A 13,781-nucleotide genomic window follows, 5' to 3' on the forward strand; every position below is an offset into this window, starting at 1 on the left:
GTCGACTTATCTCAAAAAACAACAAAATACAAATGATTGACACATTTATTTTTAATCAGCAGCTCGATATTGTTGCTCAATTCCCCTTCAGGCACTAAAACAATGGCATTAAAAATTCAAATGATTTAAAGTTCCAGCATCACATAGTGTTTTACAGTCAAACTGACCAACAACTCTTATGATTCCTTTCATTCGAAGCACATAGTGTATATTGAAATCGGCATTGTGATGGGCATCTACGCCAAGGTGACGTAGGTGGCGTCGGTGGTGACGCCGCAGTTGTTGTCTTTGGTGGACATAAGGATGTAGCCATCATTGCCCCAGTATGTGGACCACGAGTTCTTGACTAACCAGTAAGGTTCCCCGTTCAGTTTGCCGTATCCGACGGCGAGTACCGCATGATCCAGCGAGTCGGTGGTGTTACCTGAAGAATAACATTTTACATTGACTTTAGTATATGAAGTACTGCTGCATCGATACGGTACTAAAATGACGTCATCGGTATCGGTGAGTACAAAGAAATAATGTGCCGATGCTGTAAAATATGTACTGTTCGAGATCTAGTTTCCAAATGCTTGATCGCCCTACACAAGATGATAATAGATGTCCGATCACGTGGCGTCGAATCATTCTTTAGCTGTTAATTTCAGTGTGTTTATCATTAGTAGATGTCCAATCCATTTGAACTGGTAGGGTGGCAGCTACACTGCTGGCCAAAAGTATTGGCACCCCTGCAATTCTGTCAGATAATGCTCAATTTCTCCTAGAAAATGACTGCGATTACAAATGCTTTGGTAGTAATGTCTTCATTTATTTTGCTTGCAATGAAAAAAAAACACAAAAGAGAGTGAAAAAAAAATACATTATCATTTTACGCAAAACTCAAAAATGGGCCGGACAAAAGTATTGGCACCCTCAGCTTAATACTTGGTAGCACAACCTTTAGACAAAATAACTGCTAACAACCTCTTCCGGTATCCATCAATGAGTTTCTTACAATGCTCTGCTGGAATTTTAGACTATTCTTCTTCGGCCAATTGCTCCAAGTCTCTGAGATTTGAAGGGTGCCTTCTTCAAACTGCCATTTCCAGATCTCTCGACAGGTGTTCTATGGGATTCAGGTCTGGACTTATTGCTGGCCACTTTAGAAGTCTCCAGTGCTTTCCCTCAAATCCTTTTCTAGTGCTTCTTGAAGTGTGTTTTGGGTCATTGTCCTGCTGGAAGACCCATTACGCTGCAAAATTAGTTGGTAGTCTTCAGACTTCATAAATGCCATGCACACGGTCAAGCAGTCCAGTACCAGAGTCAGCAAAGCAACCACAAACCATCAGGGAACCTCCGCTATGTTTCACTGTGAGGACCGTGTTCTTTCCTTGTTTTACTTCCTGTCAACTCTATGTTGATGCCTTTTCTCAAAAAGCTCAACTTTTGTCTCTTCTGACCAGCCAACATTCTCCCTAAACATTAGAGAGACATAGAATCCGTTTTCATTCAGACGCCGAAAGATACTACGGGTTGACACTGTTGTACTCTCGGACTGCAGGACAGCTTCCAACTTGTTTGGATGTTAGTCGAGGTTCTTTATCCACCATTCGTACAATCATTCGTTGAAATCTCTTGTAAATTTTTCTTTTCAGTCCACATCTAGGGAGGTTAGACACAGTGCCGTGGGCTTTGCACTTATTGATGACAGTGCGCACAGTAGACACAGGAACATTCAGGTCTTTGGAGATGGACTTGTAGCCTTGAGATTGCCCATGCTTCCTCACAATTTTGCTTCTCAAGTCCTCAGACAGTTCTTTGGTCTTTTCTCCATGCTCAATGTGGTACACACAAGGACAGAGGTTGAGTCAACTTTAATCCATTTTAACTGGCTGCAAGTGTGATTTAGTTATTGCCACCACCTGTTATGTGCCACAGGTAAGTAACAGGTGCTGTTAATTACACAAATTAAAGAAGCATCACATTATTTTTCAATAGGTGCCAATACTTTAGTCCGGCCCATTTTTAGAGTTTTGTGTAAAATGATGATGATCCCCCCCCCCCCCCCCCCCGTTCTTTTTTGTGTTTTTTTTCATTTCAGGCAAAATAAATTAAGATATTACTATCAAAACATTTGTAATTGCAATCATTTTCTGCACAAAATTGAGCATTATCTGACAGAATTGCAGGGGTGCCAATACCTTTGGCCAGCAGTGTAGGGCTGAACGATATTGGAAAAAACTGACATTGCGAGTTTTGGGGGGTACTCTTACGTACCGCAAGCGGGCTCGTAGTAGACGCCGTGGCTGTAAAATACGAAGGATCTGTGCGCGGCATCGATGCTGACGGCCACAGGACCGTTCTTGAACAGCGCCAACTTCAGCGCTTCGGCATCGCCCGACGTCACGTTTGTGTAGCTGTGGACGTGCGCTGTCAGCTGCGACTCGTTGAAGTGGCAAAAGCCATTCTGTGGGGGTGAAGGAGCCGTCGTTCATTTATGTGGTTCACTGTTTGCTGGTCTGTCTTCATGCAGGATGTAGAGTAAGGGATTCACCATTCCCATATACGCGCCGTAGGTCTCCGCGGTGGCGATGCCTCCGTGTTTCATGTTCCACTCGTACGCTCGCCACTCCTCGCCGCCGTCACAGCCATTGTTGCCGAAGCCCCATGTGCAGTCGACCAGCATCTGCTGGGAAAGCACCTGAAGGGAACCAGTCTTGGATAGGAAGGAATTAAAAAACATGTTTTTAAACATAATTTTAAAGTATTATTTAACTTAGTTTGTAAGTTTATTATAAGCAAAACATTTATAAATGCACTTTCTTGAAGTTTGGAACACTTGAAAAATGTCTCTCACTCCTTCAATTGCTAAGCTAAATGATATCTATATGTACTTTTGTGTGAAACTGTAGTTCGCAAATACAAAAAACTATTCCGTTCTCGCTGACTCTTTACTAGGGATGTCCCCGATCCGATCAAGTGATTGGAAATGGGGCCGATTGCGCCATTTTTCAGAGGATCGCAATCAGGTGAAAATGATCAGAAAAGGATTTAAATTGATATATTTTCTTATTTTTTAAGGGCTAAAAAGTAACAAAATAATCCATAAATACAATAGTATTGCAAAAAAAAAAAAAAATATATATATAATATATATATATGTTTTATACCCCGCAACACTCCTAGAAAAAGTCAAAGATTAAGTACTGTAAACAGTACATTACTGTAACATCTTTGGAACGTTTGATCACGTAAATAAATTGCTTTTAAAAATTCCGGTTTGTTTCGGTAGTCAGTATCGTGAGATTCTCAAAATCAGGTGAATCTGAGTCAGACGCAAAAATAAGCAATCAGGACATCTCTCCTCTCTACAAGACTATTACACTCTCCTATTCCTTAAAATAAGATAAGTGGCTTTTTTCTTATGCAACAAAGGGAAATCGATTGAAAACCAGGCGAGTAGGCCGAGTCCTAGCGGCAACAAAGCCAAACAAAGTGGCTCAAAGCCGTATTAAACTACAACTAGCAGAGGGGGTGTGGAGGTCTTGGGAAAAAAAATGTGACAAAAAGAGGAACTATCGCACTAAACCACAGCAAATGCACATGTATACATTTAAATATTCTATTCCTATACCAGTACTTCTCAAATAGTGGGGCGCGCCCCCCTGGGGGGGCGCAGAGCGATGCCAGGGGGGGCGCGTGTGACCTCGGGGAACATGCTTTTTTTTTTTTTTCTGCCGTACTGGAATAAAGTGTACTTGCGCATCCACTCAGTGGGTGGCAGTGGCGCTCTCATTTTCAGAGTGCGTGCAGTATTTTTGAAATAAGGAAGAGCACTCATCACACAGACAACAAATATGAAGAGCAGTGCGCCGCCGCCGTTTTCGAAAGCCGTTTTCCGACCGGACTCACTCACGCAGCGACCCACTGTCTTGTCCGGTTCTCACGCCGCCGCCCGATAAGAGCCATTTTCGGCTTGGGATCGTAACGACGACCGCCCTCACCTACGGTTCTACCTCGGCCGCCGAGAATGCGCTTTGTTCGTGCCGTTTGCCTTTTAGCTTTGACTTTTAATACTGTGGGTGATGAGGAAAGACTGTTTACTGTGTCTAAAAATAATTATAGCGGACCGCCAGAAGCCAAATCAATTAAGACGCCACTTAAAGACATTCGACCCAATCTCATTGATAAGCCGCTTGATTGTTTTTCAGCGAAAACGTGCCGAATATTGCCAACAATCGTCCTGCTTTGTCAGTGTTATATCAGTAAACCAGTGAGCATTGTTAGCATGCTCATTGCAATATGACTCCACACCATTGCAAAGGAGGTAATACTGAGTGTGAGCAGCAAAAATAAAAACTGTCCTTCTGTCCAAGGACACTCTTTTTTTTCCTTTATTCATTTTTGTTTTTTCGGTCAAATTTTTTGGCATATTGTCCTCATGAGTGAATGTTTCTAATCATTTTTAATTTGTTATTATTTACTGATTTTATTACATTTTATTTTTCTGTATCAAATGGTCAAAAATGTACCTTGAGTGTATTTTTACAGTTTGAATGTGACTTTTTTTTTAAATTCAGGCAAATTGATGCACGTCGTCTTCTCTGTTACAAACAAAACAATGTTAATAAAGTTATACTTTATTATAAGTTGATCTATGTTACTTTTTTTCTTTATTAGAAAAAAAAGGACACAATATTAGGCAGATGCGTATTTATAATAGTAATTTTATAGACAAATAATACTATTTACAGTGGCGGCAGAGAGTTTGGGGGGGCGCGAAACATTTACGTCTTGCTTGGGGGGGCGTAGCAGAAAATAATTGAGAAGCACTGTCCTATACTGTTTGCTTGATTAAACTCTAAACTACTCACGCACACTCAAATGCACTAGAGATCGACTGATTTGAGTTTTTCAGGACCGATACAGATGATTAGTAGTTAGAGGTGATTAGTAGAGGTGTGCAAAATTTCCGATTCTTAGATTATTCGCGATTCGGCCGTGGAAGATTCGAGAACGATTCACAAACATCCAAATTCCGATTATTAACCCTTGAGAGTCGAAGGACGCGCCGGCGCGTCCTCAGCGCACGTCGTCTTTGAAGCACCCTCGCGTTTTAATTACGTCACCCACATGCCGTTGGTTGGTCTCGTTTTAAAGTGCGGAAGTTGCGGTTTACTCTCGTTGTTATTTGAAGTCAATCGACCAACTAAAACGTGAGATATTGTCATTTAAGTTTTATAGTTTTATTGTCCTCTCAAAAAAACATTAAAACGCTGCATGGATCATTTGTTTATGTCTATATTTCCATCATTTCTTGTCCTTTTTCAAAACGGAAGCTCCATGAAAAAAACACAAATCAAACGAACCCTTTCGAAGTCACAGTGGAAGCACAAAATGCGTTTTTTTTTTTATAAATATAACTGCCGCGCGAGGTTCCACCGAACGAGAGGGAGGAGTGAATCTGAAGCAGCGAGGGGGCGAGCGTCGACTTTGTGTGACTTTGAGGATGAACGGAAAACTAAATTTAGCGCAAGCAATTGTGCTTTTTGATCAACTTGAGGAAGAGGGTGGTCCAAATTCGTCATCATCGTCTTCTTCGGAAGAGTCCTCGAGTAAAGATAGTGACGGATTTGAACACGTGGGTGACGCCATCGACGAGCAGAGGTAAGCCAACTCAGTTTTTTTTTTTTTTTTTTTTTTTTTTAATGCTGTAAAAGTTTCTTTTGATATTGCAAGACAAAGTTAATTTTGATGCAATATAAGTGCGTGTTTGTGTATGTAATAATAAGATGTGCATATCAGATCAAAGTATAATTTGTGGTCTTCTTTCTATATGAAGATTAGGGATGTAGCACATATTCAGCTACGGTATTCTTTCTATTGTCATACATATAGATTTCCATTATTATTTATTGCTGTATATATTTTTATTTTATACTTTATTATTTTCATAAATACTGACTTTTGTTTCATGTACATTTATAGTGACAATGAAAGTAAAGTGAAATGAAAATGGAAGGGTGGAAAGAGGACCGACACCCCATGGAAGTGTGGGCTGTGATGTAGCCCTGTGTCTAATTCCAGGACGAAACTGCTTTTCGGAGTGGCATGCCTGAAAAATATTTAACTTGTTTATTGTAAATATTTTTGAAAATACTTTTTTCCCCAATGTTATATATATATATTTTTTCCCACAATCAGTCTTCTCAATTTGTGTATATAAATGTGTGTTCAAGAAGCTTGATTGTGTGTACATAGTTTTCATCAGGTGATGGGCCGCAATACCTAAACTCATAAAGAGATGGCCTCTAAACACTTTTTGTGTTAGATGGTATATTTTTTCACTGTTCTTCACTGTTTGGTCTGCTGTATATAACCTGTTTTGACTAGAGCATGTATAAATGCAAAAAACGCCTATGGCTATACCTGTTGTTTATGTTGAATTGTCAAATAAAAGACTATTTATTCTAAATTTTTTTGGTTGAATGTTCATCCTAACATGTTGAATAAATATTACAAAGTTTCAAAACGGTTCGTTACGCATGTTTGGTTGTCAATTGGACATCAATATTAAAAATTTTGACAAAACGATTTTGGAATTTTTGGTCTTTTTGGGCCCAAAATTATGACTTATAATTGGTCAGTGAAGGAAACAACAGTTTGGACATGAAGTTCAAGGTGTCACAAAAAAAGGGACCAAACCAGGCCATCGTAAACAATTCTGTCTTTGAAATATAAAGGCAACTTCAAAGGCATGCAAAATCAGACAAAATAGGCCCAGACCTTAAAGGGTTAAAATATGCGAAGTAAAGCGGAAGTACACAACACTCAGCGCGCCGCGCGGTCTTCGGGACGAAACGGAGCGAGAGTAGCTAAATATCATGCTTCCCATTACCCGGCCCCTCGGGTAATGCCAATGCTCAACTCAAGGATCTAGCTCAACTCATGCAACGAGATAAAAAAACACAACAACATACCTGACTGCTGCCGAAAAGCTGCTTCAAAGTACATCCATATAATGTTACGGTGGATATCATTTATATAGGACTAGATGCAATATAGATTTGGTAGTGTTAGCAGCACATCTACAAAAAGCTAGATGCGAGCGTTATAAACGGCCGCCATCTTAAAGCAGTACACTTCACTGCAAGGCTGTTGTAGCGAACCTTCCAAGCAAACCTAATTAACTTTTTATCTAAAATACTCCTAAATCTTTAAAAAAGTTTTAAAACTTTCACATGTCGAAAGTAGACAAAAAGGGAAATTATGGAATAACGGGAGCAATTTTAACAAATTTAACGGTTGATTCACAACATTAAATTAATTGAATGTAGTTTAAAGCTGCTGATACAGAATGGGGACTGGAGTTTTTTATTTCATGTTATTTTTGTATATTTGTTTACTGCTATATGTTAACTTGATACTGAAATAGTAGTGTGGTTTAGCCTGAGAGTATTTTTGAACAATTTTGGAACTAATGTACAAAACATTAAAAAAAAAATTTAAAAAAAAAAGAGGGAAAAAAAGGAGGGGGGTGCATCAATAATCGTTTTATAATCGAATCGGAGCCTCTGAATCGTAATCGTAATCGAATCGTTAGGTGCCCAAAAATTCCCAGCTCTAGTGATTAGTAGTTAGAGGTGACTAACACCTCCAAGCATTTTCATATAATGCAAAATTCAAGCATTTTTCAAATCTTGCTAACACGACAGTAAAATATAAGCATTTTGAAGGACCTGTACGAATCCTGAGAAAGACAAATAGTTGTGGTCACCTTTAAGAAAAGAGCCCCCTCTAAAGTTCCAGTGGTGGCGAAGCTCCAGCAGGAGCCGCAAATGGCCTGGTCCTTCACTGGCGTCACAGCACCTGTAAAAGGAAAAATAGAAAAAACACGTTCAGGAATAAAAAAAAAATGTAAAGAAAGTTTTTAAAAAGGCGTGGACACACCATAAAGGCGCCAGTCAAGCGACTCAGGGACTTTGACTCCTTTGTACATCTGGGAAGGGAAGGGGCGCCCATGGTTGGGTGTCTTGCCACGCTTGCTTCCTCTCATGGCGGCTAGCTCGGACATTGTGCGATCCGATAGGGAGTTGAGAGCCAGTTTGAAGGATAGTCTAGCTCGGTTCTTGGAGTGGACGTACCTGCAAGGGAATTGATACAATATTCAAGAATGAACACTGGAGAATTTTATCAGAGGGAAGCAATAAAAACACTGTGGAGTGTAATATAGAAATTTAACGGGAGGGACAAATTACCGTATATAGGAAAAAATATGCTGACCTGAGGTTGTGCAGAAAAGCGTGCTCCCTCTCTTCGTGCTCCTTCTGGTCGCTGTACTGACGCTGAAACTTCTCTTTAAAATGGCTAAAGATGCGCTGCGAGTGGCCCGAAGAAGACGTGTGGATGAGATCTTTCATGGGATTGGCCAGCATATGATGCTCCACTCCTGGACCGGGGAACCCTCCGCAACTCATACCTGTACAACAAAGTTTTAATATGTTTGATGTCAGTTTTTTTTTGTTTTGTTTCATGGCAAACCTTCAGGAAGGGAGAATGCTGTGGGGTCTACATCTGAGGAGAACTCCTTGTAGTCCACCAAGTATTTGTCAAAGTGGGACCCCAACAGCGTGTTGTAGCCCATCATCTCGTAGTGCAGCGGCGTGGCCGGAAGCGCCTGTGTGTTGGCCCGCTTCTTCTCCGAGCGGGTCACCCACAATGTGTAGGTGTTCTTCTTGAAGCCCACTGTGGTCACGTTCTGCCACACTTCACATAGAGCACCGCCATAGTACTCCATCCTCAGGAACTGTGAAGGAAAAAAAAGTAACGTCAATGTGAATGAAACAGTTTTGTTTTCGTCAGTAATGGCAGTTATGAAAATATTTCGTCAACGAACATTTTTTTCATGATGATAACGAGGTAAAAATGTGTTTTGGAAAACAAAAACATAATGAGGCTAATTCCAGTTTTCGTCTGACGAGACCAAAATGCGTCATAGTTTCCCTCACATGGTTACAATGTGTGACATTTTATGTGTAGTTAGCCTGCATCTGGCAGTGTCTGGTTGCGTCACTCAAGTGACATGCTGCGCCGCCCCACCCCCACTCAACAGTGCAGTGTCCTCTCCAGTCTCAAGACTTACACGCACGGTAAGATTTGCTTTCTTATATTGGCCAAAGAAAATATGCAATGCTCCTTTAGCCTCTAAAGGTCTGTACCGAGTGATTATCACATACTAAACGTAACTCGTAGTGTTAGCATAGCATTCGTGTTAACATTACGCTAATGCTGACAGCATCCTTGTAGATGCAACAATATGTGCTCATCTGTCAATATTCATTCAAAATAGTTGGAAATCTTTATTTATTTTTGGAGTTTTTTTTTTTTTTTTAAACTTTTACAGACACAAACATTTTTAGTAAACGTTGACTAAAACTAGGCATGTTCCAGTTACCGGTTTCAAGGTATAACGTGGTATGAAAGCGTCAAGGTTTCAAAACCGCTAAAATTTTACATCATAACGTCCCTATGGTATTAGCTATGTTTTATGTCCCAAAAATGCACCCCTCCCCCTCAAGTTGTTGCTCAGTGTCAGTGAGTCAGCTGTGCTGCAGGTTGGCTGGAGGACATGAAACACCTGATTTTTTCCCCCCATCAACGAAAACAAAATCACTGGTATGGGAATACTTCGGGTACAGGAAAGTTACAGGCTTGGGTAGAACAACCGACATGTAAAACTTGTTTGTGTGGGGTGGCTACAAGAGAAGGCAATATCTCCAATATCATTTCGCATTATACAAAATTAAAGGTTCGTAAACGCTGTCATTAACATTTCCCACTACCTACGTGAGTTAACTCCAGCGTGTGTAATGTAATGTAAGCTTTTTAACGAGGCAGCTAACGTGGCTAATTAGCATGGCAACTTAATTTTATTTTGGACTATTTCGTTTTTTTTCTTTTTGTGATTTATTTAACATTATACTTATATTCCAATTTGCTAATTTGTTGTTTTGAAAAATAAAAGTCCTGTTCAATGGAAAGCTTTTTTTTTTTTTTGTTACCCAAAAATCTCAAAACATTTTAGAGCTTTAATTGCAATACCGTGATATTTTTGCTTAAGGTTATCAAACCGTCAGAATCTCATGCCGGCATATGCCTAACTAAAACTATATGAAATTATTTTTTGAGAAAAACTAGACGAACACAAACACATTTTGAGGTGACTAAAATATGACCAAGACTAATAAGTATTATCGTCTAAAAGACTAAGACAAAGACGAAAATTAAAAGGGCCGCCAAAAACAACACTTGTATGAACATACACAGACTAAAGACACGACAATAATGACCTGGAAGCCCGACACGTCGGGCAGAACTGCTTGTGTCGTGACAGGTTCTTCCTTGGTTCCGTTGACCTGAAAGCACTTCATTACGTTCAGCTCGTCTTCAGTGGTCTCGGGGCTGATTTTGTAGGCTGCCCCCCAAGGCTTCTCAGCCCCTAACTGGTAGGTTGACACTTGTCCTATTGAAAAATAATGTAGAAAGCAAAACTACTGAAAAGTGTAGCGTAATACTCCATCCATGCTGACTGTTTCAATTCCACTACTCTTTGCATGAGTCAGGAGGATAAGAAGGAAAACAGATACGGTCAACTAAATACACAAAGCTGTGCATATTTCACTTTCACACTTGTGTAAAAGAAACAAAAGTCACATGAGAGTGCTAGTCAATAAGCAGTTGAGAGTTCCTGTTCCTCTTCAGTAATTTCGATACGATACATGGGCTTCTCAGTTTCATATCCTATTAGCATGGGGTAACATTTGAGAATGTAACAGAAAGTTTTCTAACCATGGTAATAATCTATACGGCTGGATTTTGCCTTCAGGTCAAACCAGGCTTCAAAGGGCTCGCGGATCTCAGCGTAGGGCAGCGAAATCACTCCTGGAAAGAAACAAAAATCATTACAGATGACATAGAAACAATGGCTGTATCATCAAGTATCATTCTGCTTACCTTTTACATGATGAGCACTCCCGAAATCAGGTAGCGAAGGCAGCGCTTTTCCTTCACAACCTACAGAATTAAAAGGGATTTTTATTTTCGTAGACAAAATGTTAAGTTTTTTAAAAGAAGTAAATGTAAAATTTATAATTTAATAGAATGCAAATTTTCAAAGTGCTGGTCCTTTTCATTTATTAAAGAGCATAATAGCAGGTTAGAATGTCTTTTGTAGAAAATTAATCACTTTACTATAGTGTTTTTTTAATCAAATGTCGGACAATACATTACATAAGAAATGCATAAATATTTCGTATGTAATTTTAGGTTGTCAATAATATTCATATATTCATCTGCTTTAGCTCAAATAATGCATGCAATATTTATATTAATAGATTTATTTATAGGTTAGATTTGTTTTTACATAAACCGCTGAGCCTGGTATATACAAAGAAATTAAAATATAATTAAATCAATTATAACGTTAGCGGTCATGAAGTAACTGTAAATCATTTGATAAGCTCGTATCATTAGCATGAAACATGTCAGCCTTACCGAAGACAGTCGCCAGCACAACAAAAGCAACGAGCCACGACCGTTTCATGGTCTAACCTTGCTTGCACTGAAATAAAATATTTAAAATAAATAGTGAAACTACATAAAAACACAACGCATTGCTCAACAAATTGACTGACTGTGTGTGACTAGTGCAACAACGTTACACGCAAACAAAACTGATATGGCCAAAATATTTGTTTTCCTCCAATGAGAGTAGAATGCGGAAGTAAATTGTCCAATCAGATGGTGAAAGGGCGGGCTCTTCCGAAATAGCTATCATGTGATTTCTAGTCACGTGATCAATGTCGGTCCTGCGTACCTTTCTCTTTCTTTTTTTTTTTTTTTTTTGAAAGGAGATAAACAAATTGACATTTCGTGAACAACATATTGTTTTGAATAATTTGTAAGATAAAATTAAAATAGTAGTTTGCAGATGTAGCTTAAATATGTGTAAAAATATATTTAATTTCCTATTTATCGAATTTACCAAGATTGGCATGGAAAAGAAACACACACAAAAACAAAAAACTCCTAAATGTACTACATACTACTGAAATACGCAGAGGTGGGCAAAGTAACCAAGAGTTTTACTCAAGTATGAGTAGCGTTACTTATAAATAATAATACTCGAGTAAAAGTAGACATCCAAAAATGTACTGAAGTACAAGCCAAAAAGTATTCGTTTTAAAGAATATTAAAGTAATGAGTAACATTGTGAGTAACTGCTTACAATGTCAGATTTTAAAAAAAAATTTGTTTTCTCAGCATAACTTCATCTATATCAGGGGTCAGCAACACGCGACTCCGGAAATGCTGCCCGAGTGGCTCCCTGGAGCTTTTCAAAAACGTTTGAAAATGGGAAAAGATGCTGGAGGGAAATATTTTTTTTTATTTTAGAATCTCATGACACTTTGTCTAATGACAATAAAGGCGTTCTATTCTATTCCACGAAAAACTGCTAAATATACTTCTGAACTAAATTACGAATGCATAAAACATCATTAGCCCAAACAAAAACTTACAGCCTTATGTTGGTCTTAACAGGGAGCAGCTGGATGCAGCCATGTTAGATGAGTTTTGTCACATTGACTGTTGCCACTAAAGGGCATCGTAACCACACAAATCAATAAAATTAAACACAAACACTTTCGAAACAAACCTTTACAACGCCACTCTAATTAAAGGAATCCTCAAAGCATCAAAACTCGATTCGAAGATTTTTTTCTAATTTACTTATATGAGTTGATTATTCGTTGCAGCACTATATTTGTAGCTAACTTAGTCTTTTTGATCGTAGCCTAATATAGCTAATATAGATACATACAGCATGTGTTGCCTTCATTATAAGGCTTATATAAGGCTGACAATTTTTTTGCAGCTCCAGACATTTTTTTTTTTTTGCTCCTATATGGCTCTTTCAACATTTTAGATCGCCGACCCCTGATCTATATGAACTGTTATTATTATACTGTACTATAATCTATCACATGTTCATATTAGGCCAAAAAATGACACAAAAATCATCAAATTCAGAACAGAACAGAACAACACAATGAAACATCACCCGTCCAAAGAGCATGAGTGCCCTCTAGTGGAGAAAAGACAGTATTACCTCTGATTGGTATAACGGATTCATGTTGATATTGTTGTGACGTCTCATTGGTGAAACTGAGACAGCCACTGAAGGCTCCTCTAGCAAAAAGTTAATATTTAGAATAAAGAAGAATAATGTAACAACTCTAGTGTAGCCCAAGGTAGCGGAGAAAGAGTATTTTTTCTTCTCCACAAATCTACTCAAGTAAAAGTAAAAAGTACAGCATGGTAAAACTACTCTTAGTAGTACATTCTTCTCAAAAAGTTACTCCAAGTAAAATTTAACAGAGTAAATGCAGGGGTTAATTTGTGCCGGATCCTGCCGGAACAGCATCCGGCACCTCTTGATTTTGGCCCCCTGTGTTCCCGGACTTATTTTGGCAGATCCGGCACCTCGCATGTATAGAAAGTAATAATAATATAAAAACGTTTTTTTAAAAAAATGTATTATATATCTAATAGCCCCGAATGGGGGAAAAGAAGGCAAGGAGTTGTTTATGGCTTTCTCCACTTTATTGTGGCAACAATAAGAAAACAAAAAACAAAATAACAGCGGACTGCTGCCACATTCAGTGCTAGCTTTTGCCTCTCGCCCGTCTCCCCCTTGCTTCCTACTACCAGGGCCCTGCCTACTACCTCACAGCTCTCCA

The 13,781-nt window shown here is 39.0% G+C and overlaps 1 protein-coding gene across 1 annotated transcript; it reads right to left on the bottom strand.

Moving 5' to 3' along the window:
• Positions 1-30: 30 nt before the first annotated feature.
• On the bottom strand, positions 31-11,729 carry LOC130910165 (digestive cysteine proteinase 1-like). The gene is made up of 11 exons (XM_057827178.1): positions 11,536-11,729; positions 10,996-11,055; positions 10,831-10,923; positions 10,332-10,504; positions 8,524-8,788; positions 8,266-8,461; positions 7,933-8,126; positions 7,760-7,851; positions 2,537-2,698; positions 2,260-2,449; positions 31-424 (listed from the first exon to the last, which is right to left on the bottom strand). Exons 1-11 carry the CDS (start codon positions 11,582-11,584, stop codon positions 237-239), a joined length of 1,662 nt encoding a protein of 553 aa, XP_057683161.1. The 5' UTR covers positions 11,585-11,729; the 3' UTR covers positions 31-236.
• Between the last annotated feature and the right edge of the window lie 2,052 nt (positions 11,730-13,781).

This window comes from Corythoichthys intestinalis, chromosome 22, assembly GCF_030265065.1.
Source record: "Corythoichthys intestinalis isolate RoL2023-P3 chromosome 22, ASM3026506v1, whole genome shotgun sequence".
Classification (NCBI taxonomy): Eukaryota; Metazoa; Chordata; class Actinopteri; order Syngnathiformes; family Syngnathidae; genus Corythoichthys; species Corythoichthys intestinalis.

Excerpts from the sequence above, each read along its gene's own strand:
- LOC130910165 (XM_057827178.1), bottom strand. The coding sequence starts at position 11,584 with ATGAAACGGTCGTGGCTCGTTGCTTTTGTTGTGCTGGCGACTGTCTTC. Across the intron at positions 10,505-10,830 it reads CCGTATAGATTATTACCATG|GACAAGTGTCAACCTACCAG; the intron begins GTTAGAAAACTT and ends ATTTTTCAATAG. Across the intron at positions 8,462-8,523 it reads AGCATTCTCCCTTCCTGAAG|GTATGAGTTGCGGAGGGTTC; the intron begins GTTTGCCATGAA and ends TTTGTTGTACAG.